The 8747-nt window shown below is 58.6% G+C and overlaps 1 protein-coding gene across 3 annotated transcripts; it reads right to left on the reverse strand.

The window, feature by feature from the left end:
- Nucleotides 1-351: 351 nt before the first annotated feature.
- MTFR1L (mitochondrial fission regulator 1 like) lies at nucleotides 352-7754 on the reverse strand. 3 transcript variants are annotated; one of them, XM_085559555.1, is made up of 7 exons: nucleotides 7554-7754; nucleotides 5707-5811; nucleotides 4943-5052; nucleotides 4255-4466; nucleotides 3744-4068; nucleotides 1150-1274; nucleotides 352-866 (listed from the first exon to the last, which is right to left on the reverse strand). In XM_085559555.1, exons 1-6 carry the CDS (start codon nucleotides 7566-7568, stop codon nucleotides 1169-1171), a joined length of 873 nt encoding a protein of 290 aa, XP_085415681.1. In that variant the 5' UTR covers nucleotides 7569-7754; the 3' UTR covers nucleotides 352-866; nucleotides 1150-1168. The 3 variants fall into 3 exon arrangements, with proteins under 3 accessions (XP_085415681.1, XP_085415682.1, XP_077644652.1); XM_085559556.1 differs by adding an exon at nucleotides 6535-6635 and having other exon boundaries at nucleotides 352-1274; XM_077788526.2 differs by having other exon boundaries at nucleotides 352-1274.
- Between the last annotated feature and the right edge of the window lie 993 nt (nucleotides 7755-8747).

Below are 8747 nucleotides of genomic sequence, written 5' to 3' on the forward strand. Positions count from 1 at the left end.
TGTCCCTGTCCTGCCCAGGTGCACAGGGAGCAATTCCCAGAGCAGGCACTGCTCCACCAAACCCTGGTGCAGAGGAGCCTCGTAGGGACAGGGACAGTGATCACAGCACCCAGGGGCAGCCAGGAATGGAGGAGCTCTCCCTAAAACTGGAAATTCTTACATCTTCCTTCTCTGTGCCACACAAATCTCTGTTTTTTTAAGGTGGTGGTGATGGTTTAATTTTCTCAGGACATCCAAATGGATGAAGCCCCTGGCACACTTGGATATCTGGGATTCCACCCCCCAGGCTGCCCCACAGACCGGCCCCACCCCGAGCCCGGGCGCATCAATAACCCCACAAGACCATCAGTGTCTTATTAAGGCTCCATTTTATAGAAAGGAAAAAAAAAAAAAATTCGTACTTTAAATACAGCCATGGGGGGCATTGCAGGGAACGTGGAGCTCTCTGAGTGAGGGGGAACTGCAGCCACAGCCAAGGCCAAGCTCCTCCTGCCCTCTGCACTGGTGCCAGGTCAATGAACAGACCTTTGGGAGGCCAAATAAAACACAGGTTGGGGATGCAGGGACTGGTCATGGGACATTAAATTACTGGCAAGAAATTAAGGCCATTCTGTCATGCAACTGTGGGCGGATCTGTGAGAGAAGGAACACCCAGGGCACATGAGATCCCTCAGACCCGAGCCAGGGGGGTTTTGGGAAAAAAAAAACCTTTTCCCACCATGATCCAACAGCCCTGGAGAGCTGGCAGCACTCATGAGCTTGTTCTCAGCAGCTCTGGCATCCTCAGGATAAAGGACTGGGGATCTGTCCTGCTCATACTGGGCGTGGGAACTGGTTCTATCCTTAGCTCAATGCTTAACTGGAACCTAAGGAAAAGTGCAGGTACAAAGGACTTCATCCAGCAGCACTCCAGGAGCTCCTCACCAGCCACCAACACCAACACACACAGGTGGCAAAGAGCTTCCATCTTCTTAGAAAGGTTTTTCTTAAATAGAACAGCACATGGAAAACACATCAAACCCAAAGGGTCCTTCCTAACCAAGTGTCCGGTGCACCAACCGTGTCTGCTTAATCAAAGAGGCAAAGGCTCAATCCCTGGGAGAAGGCAGCTACTGTGGAGGAGGTTTTGGGAGCATGAACTCTGCTTACAGAGCTGAGTGCAGCAGCATCACTTCTCCTTCAGGGCCAGGTCTTCATCCTTCAGGGCAAACTTCCTCCGGAGCACCTCTGCGATGAGCACGGCCGGGTCCTCCTCCTTCATGGCCGGGCGGCTCCTGCAGGACACAGAGCACACGGGGCACACGGGGCACACGGGGCACTGCCACCAGGAGCTGGGCACTGCCACCAGCCTAGACAGGAGCTGGGCACTGCCACCAGCACACAGAACACACAGGGCACACAGAGCACTGCCACCAGGAGCTGGGCACTGCCAGCAGGAGCTGGGCACTGCCACCAGCACACAGAACACACAGGGCACACAGAGCACTGCCAGCAGGAGCTGGGCACTGCCACCAGCCCAGACAGGAGCACACAGAGCACACGGGGCACACGGGGCACTGCCAGCAGGAGCTGGGCACTGCCACCAGCACACAGAACACACAGGGCACACAGAGCACTGCCACCAGGAGCTGGGCACTGCCACCAGCCCAGACAGGAGCTGGACCCCTCCCTGACAAGCCTTCTCCTGCAGCTTGCATCGTGACATGCCGTCACAGATGGAGGAGGTGCAAGAAGAACACCCGAAAACCAACAAAATTCAGCTCCAGGAACTCCTTTTGTGGCACCAGGGGGATCCTGGAAGTCTCATCCTCAAAGCTCTGGGTGATTCTTCTTGTTCCACTGTGCTGGTAACAAGCAGTCAACCCAAAACTTCATTAATTATGTACAGCCTCCATCCCCTCCATATAAATCAACCCTCAGTGAAGTGGCTGGGGGGAAGCTCTGAAGTTTCAGTTTTTTTCACTGATTTTGCTGCACTATGGATTTCTGCTTTCCTATTTCAGTATGGGAGATCCCAGGCATTTTAAAGCAGGGCTGGTGCAGATTGCCTTCCACTACACGAGTTCTCCTGTTCCCAGGGCAATCTGTCTCCTTCAACAAGCTCACACAAGCAGCTCCTTTTAGAAGATTATTTTCCAGGAGGCCAAACCTCAGCTCTTTCCCCTCAGGTACCGTGGTTTTGTTTACAACCTGCAATAATAACCTCAGAGCTTTATTTTTTTTTTCATAGCTGAAGCCCTCCTTCACTCAGAAAACATTATGGAAGTTTGAAACATTCCTAAGAGACAAAAAATCCAAACCCTGGAATATTTCCAGCAGCCACTGGAAAATTTCTGCATGTTCCTCAATCGTTCCTGAAGCTTCCAAGGCTGAGTTTAAACACAAAGGCTGAGTTTAAGCACTGACGCCTACACAGCAGCAGAGAAACATCGATGTAATTATCTTTTCAAGCATCTTTTACATCTTTAAGCACCTTTTCTCCTCCACTTAAAGAGCACCTGACCCTCTTCAGGCTTCCCAGTGCTGCCCAGTACAGCTGGGGGAGCACAGGGGCTGCTCCACAACTGCACCAGAATTAGGAAACAGAGCTCATCAAACAATGAACATCAGTAATTAATTTAATTTTTCAGCTACCTGCAACTCTTCAGACAGCTTTAATTAGGCTGTAATAACCCCAAACCATTGTTGCTGTGTGCAGGAGAGGCTGAGGAGCTGATGAGGGCAGGAAAGGCTGGGCTGCAGCCTGTGTGTGCCAGCATTCCCTGCAGGAGCAGGGGCCTGGCAGCTGCCCCCAGGAAAAGCAGAGCAAAGGGGGAATTTTGTGAGGGATGGAGCTGTGACAACCCCGGATGCTCTGGCTGTGGAAGCTGAGCGTGTTCCTCTCATCCGAATTGAATTTTTTCAGTGCTGAGAATCTGATTCCTTTCAAACCAAATTGGGAAACAGCAACTGTGCACAGCCCCCAGGCAGTGTGGTATTTTTGGCCAGGAATCTCACACAACAGAACGGGAAGTGTGGAGACTGAGCTGCAGCTCAGATCTGAGCGTGTGAAAGGCAGGTGGCACGGCCAGCACTGGAGAAGGAACTTTCTCAGCTGGGCTGGGTCTCGTCCATGGAGCAGTTTTAGGAGTTCTCATGATCAGAACTTGTTAATTCTTCATGAGGCAAGTGCAAACCCACCCTGCCCACGCCCAGAGCTGGGCCAGATGAAGAACCACACAAGCTGAGAAGCTCCACGTGTTAAATCCCTGTGTAGTCCATGCTGGAGAAGCTCCATGTGTTAAATCCCTGTATATTCCATGCTGGAAAAGCTGCTGAGCTTCCCAACTGCCTGGGAATGTGAGGTGGGCTAAGAGCAGCACCCTCCTCACTCTGAAAGCTGCCAACACACACAGGGCTGGCTTGCACCTGGGCAAACACAGCTTTTTGTCAGGTGAACAAGCTGGAACAGCCAGCTTTAAACTGCTTAAATTCCCTCCACTATTTCCTATCCAGGAAAAAGAAAAAAAACAAAACCAAACCAAGAATGTGTTACCAAGTTCTGCTCCAGGGAGGTATTTCTCCCATGAAAATTCTCCATTATTTCCTATCCCAGAACAGCAAAAACCCCAGGAAGGAGTTACCAAGTTCTGCTCTCAACAGACATTTCCCCCACGGGCAAAGGACACGGAGCAGCCAGCGCCGTGCCCAGGCTCTGCACGGATCTGCCACAAAACCAAAAGAGAATTTCAGGAAGCACTTACAAGTCTTTGCTCTGCTTCATCCTGTGAATGTCTTTGAGAATCCCCATCATGTCAGCAAAGCTGCTGGCCTTGGAAAGGGACACGGAGTCCTCCTCGTCGGGGTCCCGGGGCTCGGGCCGGCCCTCGGGGGCAGAGCAGAGCGCGGCCACCGCCGGCAGCTCGGCCACCGAGGGCAGCTCGGGGCTCTCCAGCTCCGCCTCCTCCTCCGTGATGTCGCTGATCACAAAGGACGTGGTGGACTGGAAGGAGGGTCCAAAGCAATGGACGGGAGAAGAGGCGTTGGAGCTCCCTGGGGATAACAGATCTGGGGTCAGCTGGGCAGAGGCTGGAAGAGAAAACGAGAGGAGGATGGATGAACTCGCAGCAATCCACGTGGGACAGCTTTTCCCCAGCACAACAGGATGTAAATCTAAACTGAGCTGTCCCCAGAGCCAACATCCCAGCAAGGGAGCAGCTGGAAAACAGCCTGGAGGAAGGCAGAGCCCAGCCCCCAGGGGAATGCTGTCCCTACCTGACTCTGCAGCCACGATCTTGGCGATCTGGCTCCGCAGGTGGCTCAGCTCATCCTGGAGCTCTGTGGTCCGGCTCAGGGCTGGCAAACCAGGCTTCTTCAGGGCCAGCAGCTTCTCCTCCTGCTTCCTCAGGTTGGGCACCGAGGCGTTCCTCTGGATCACCGTGAAGGGACTCGGCTTCCACTTGTGCTTCAGCGGGCGAGTGTCACTTCTGGGGACAAAAACCTGTCAGTCACCACACCCAAACCTCTCCATGGCAAAGCCTGACCACCTCTGAGGGCAGCAGAGCCTCCAACAAAACAAGTGAAGCCTCTGTGTACCACCAGAGGTGCTCTCTGAAGCACAGGAAATTGTGGCTGCCCCTGGATCCCTGGAAGTGTCCAAGGCCAGGCTGGACAGGGCATTTCAGTCCTGGGAGAACTCAGCCCTTCCACTTCCTGACCAAAAAACACCTTGGAGCAGGGGGTTACTGTGCACAGACCAGGGAGTGAAACATGGCATGGCACAGGCTGCTGGCACTTCCTACAGGAATTCCTCTCCAGGGACTTTGTAAATTTTTTCCCCTTCTGTGGGGAAAAATGTCTTTTAAGAGGCACTACATCAGACCCAGAGGGGACTGGGAGCTGTGGTCATCTGAGCAGGGTCTGGCCTGAGTTCTGTGGCAGAAAGCAGCAGATGAAAACCAACCTGACCCTGGCGTAGGTCTCCTCATCATCCGCTGCGATCCACACGATGTCAGCCAAGGTGGGCACGGGGGGCACATCACCCAGATACAGATCTGAGACACTTGGCAGCACCTGGCAGGAAGGAAATGCTGCTGAGGAGATGCTGTTTGTTCTCCTGGAGCTGCCCCAGATGTGCTGTCAGAGGCCCTGTGCCGTGAGCAGCTGTGTCTGCCACATGCACAACAGCAATTCCAGCAGGTTTCCTTTAGTTTGCACCATTTTTTTTATTTTTTGGAGCCGGGAGATAAATCCTTCGGGTCTGGGCACTTCCCTGGGCCAGCTCCTGCTCCTTGCTGCTGTGTGTGCGAGGCAGGAGGGGACACCTGCCCCAGGCCAGGCGCTGCCAAGGCCACGTGCCACCCTCTGCTGCTCCAAGTGCCAGCCCTGCGCTCCAGGGGTGACATCGGGGACTCCACAATCCTGGAACAGGCCCAGAGGGCCCCTTGGAGGTCACACAGCAAAACCCTGCCTCAGCAGCTCCACCCTTCCCTCTCCTCCAGCTCAGACACTGCCTGAGCAGGGATTTCCCCAAGCTGCCAGTGATCACTTTACAAGAACAGAATTAAAGAAGAAATAAATAATAATAAATAAATACATTTATTAACTGTACTGGTGCAGGTTTTGTGTCTACAACCCTGCAGATGTGTGGGGCCAACACAGCAGCTGATGGCAGTGCCTTGTCCTGCCCCAGCTCCCCCAGCCACCCCCTGCCCAGGGGTCTCTCACCTCGAAGGTGGCCCTGGGACAGGGCTTCAGGGGCAGGTTGGAGCCGATCATCCTGACCACGCTGCGAGCCGAGCCATGGGGCTTGTTCTGCCAGATGGGGATGGTCTGCAAGGACCCACAGCACATGTTAATAGCTCCACTCATTAATCTGGAAATTCTCCTCAACTGCCAAGAGTCTGATGTCTGACTCTTTATCTCTTCACTTGTAATCTGTGATAACTGAGGTCCCTGTTCCACAAAACTGTTCAGCTGGGCACAGGTGACAGCCAGACAGGGGCATTTTGGACATGGGTGCAGTGTCTTCAGGACTGCAAACTGGAAGCACTCAGTAACAGGCACTCTCAACAGGCATTTTAACAAAGGAAATTTGGCATAAGGAGGAAAACAGCACCACACCAAGGGCCCAGGAGGAAAATGACATCAAAAGAGAGTGTCATTCACGGGACACTCCTGCTTTCACACCACCTTTAACAGAAGCACTGTTAAATACCCCAGGGCAGCTGTGAGTCTCCTTCCCTGCACCTGCTGCTGAGGAACCTGCTCCAGGAGACCCTGCCTGAGCAGGGCTGGACCAGGTGACCTCCAGAGGTCCCTTCCCACCTGAGCTGGGATGAGCTGAACATTTTTGGGTGACAGGTGACAGGTCTATCCAGTGCCTGTCCCATGGGGAGCAGCCCTGGGGAGTGCTCTGAGAAACAGCAGCTGCTTTAGAGCTCCCAGGACACTTCTGAGCTGGACCCAAAAGGTGAAGTGCTCTGCCCGTGACAGGAGCAGCACAAGGCTCTGCACAGAGAACACCACACTGACAAAGCTCAGCCCACAGCACACCTGATAATTGATTTATTGCTGCAGCTCGTTCTGTGCTGTCCCTGAGCACTGCTCCATGCTGACACTCCTGAAATTCCTGAGGAGCCCTTCAGACCCAACCTCTGCGATGGGCAAGGGGAGGACAGATCTTGGCTGGGGCAGTGCCTGGGAGCTGCTGGTGGGGAAAGGTGCTGGGGGAAGGTTCTGGGGCGGCCCCCGGGGCTGGGACAGGTCACCAGGACAGGTACCTGGGGCTGGGACAGGTACCCAGGACAGGTCCCCGGGACCGGGACAGGTCCCCAGGGCTGGGACACATACCCGGGACTGGGACAGGTACCTGGGGCTGGGACAGGTACCGGGGACAGGGGCCCAGGACAGGTACCTGGGGCTGGGACAGGTCCCCAGGGCTGGGACACGTACCCGGGACTGGGACAGGTCACCGGGACAGGGACCCGGGACAGGTCCCCGGAACCGGGACAGGTCCCCAGGGCTGGGACAAATACCCGGGGCTGGGACAGGTACCTGGGGCTGGGACAGGTCACCGGGCCAGGTCCCCAGGGCTGGGACACATACCCGGGACAGGGACCAGGACAGGTACCCGGGGCTGGCACAGGTGCCCGGGGCCGCTCTAGGAGCAGGTGCCGGGGCAGTGTCCGGGTGCCCGGGGCAGTGTCCCGGTGTCCGGGGCAGTGTCCGGGTGTCCGGGGCAGTGTCCGGGTGTCCGGGGCAGTGTCCGGGTGCCCGGGGCAGTGTCCCGGTGTCCGGGGCAGTGTCCCGGTGTCCGGGGCAGTGTCCGGGTGTCCGGGGCAGTGTCCGGGTGTCCGGGGCAGTGTCCGGGTGTCCGGGGCAGTGTCCGGGTGTCCGGGGCAGTGTCCCGGTGTCCGGGGCAGTGTCCGGGTGTCCGGGGCAGTGTCCGGGTGTCCGGGGCAGTGTCCCGGTGTCCGGGGCAGTGTCCGGGTGTCCGGGGCAGTGTCCCGGTGTCCGGGGCAGTGTCCGGGTGTCCGGGGCAGTGTCCCGGTGTCCCGGCCCGTGTCACTTACGGCCTCCGCGTCCATCTCCGCTGGCTCAGCGCCGGCCGCTCATCGCACCCGCTCCGCTCGCTCACTGCAGCACACAAGGAGCGCTGCGGCCCGGCCCGGCCCAGAACAGCACGGCACGGCACGGCACAGCCCCGGTACCTGCGGGCCGGCGGCGCCGCTCCCAGCGCCGGCCGCGGCCGCTCCGCCGCCACCGCCCGGAACAGAACCGGGGCCCGCCCCGCGCCTTCCGGGGCCGCGGCGCCTGCGCCGGGCCGGGACAGCCCGGGACAGCCCGGGGACAGGGAGAGCCCGGGGACAGGGAGAGCCCGGGGACAGGGACAGCCCCGGGACAGGGAGAGCCCCGGGACAGCCCGGGGACAGGGACAGCCCCGGGACAGGGAGAGCCCGGGGACAGGGAGAGCCCGGGGACAGCCCCGGGACAGCCCGGGGACAGCCCGGGGACAGGGAGAGCCCGGGGACAGGGAGAGCCCGGGGACAGGGAGAGCCCGGGGACAGGGAGAGCCCGGGGACAGTCCCGGGAGAGCCCGGGGACAGGGAGAGCCCGGGGACAGGGAGAGCCCGGGGACAGGGAGAGCCCGGGGACAGTCCCGGGAGAGCCCGGGGACAGGGAGAGCCCGGGGACAGGGAGAGCCCGGGGACAGGGGACAGCCCCGGGACAGCCCGGGGATAAGGGGAGAGCCCAGGGAAAGGGGACAGCCCGGGGACAGGGACAGCCCAGGGACAGGGACAGCCCTGGGAGAGCCCGGGGACAGCCCGGGGACAGGGGACAGCCCGGGGACAGGGAGAGCCCGGGGACAGGGACAGCCCGGGGAAAGGGACAGCCCAGGGACAGGGACAGCCCTGGGAGAGCCCGGGGACAGCCCGGGGACAGGGGACAGCCCGGGGACAGGGAGAGCCCGGGGACAGGGAGAGCCCGGGGACAGGGAGAGCCCGGGGAGAGGGGACAGTCCCGGGGACAGGGGACAGTCCCGGGAGAGCCCGGGGACAGGGACAGCCCAGGGACAGGGAGAGCCCGGGGACAGGGACAGCGGACAGCTCGGGGACAGGGGACAGCCCGGGGACAGAGGACAGTGGAGACACCCTGGTGCAGGGGGGACATGCAGGGACACCCCCGTGCAAAGAGAACATTGGGGACACCCCGGAGTAGAGGGACACTAGGGACACCCCGGTGTAAAGAAGACACAGAGGACACCT

Source organism: Lonchura striata, chromosome 23 (genome assembly GCF_050655825.1).
Source record: "Lonchura striata isolate lonStrDom1 chromosome 23, ASM5065582v1, whole genome shotgun sequence".
NCBI classification, from domain to species: domain Eukaryota; kingdom Metazoa; phylum Chordata; class Aves; order Passeriformes; family Estrildidae; genus Lonchura; species Lonchura striata.

Bases quoted from the DNA above. Each gene is read 5' to 3' on its own strand.
- MTFR1L (XM_085559555.1), bottom strand. The intron at 5,053-5,706 runs GTGAGAGACCCC...CCTTCCTGCCAG, and splicing joins GTCCCAGGGCCACCTTCGAG to GTGCTGCCAAGTGTCTCAGA. The intron at 1,275-3,743 runs GTAAGTGCTTCC...TGTGTCCTGCAG, and splicing joins ATGAAGCAGAGCAAAGACTT to GAGCCGCCCGGCCATGAAGG.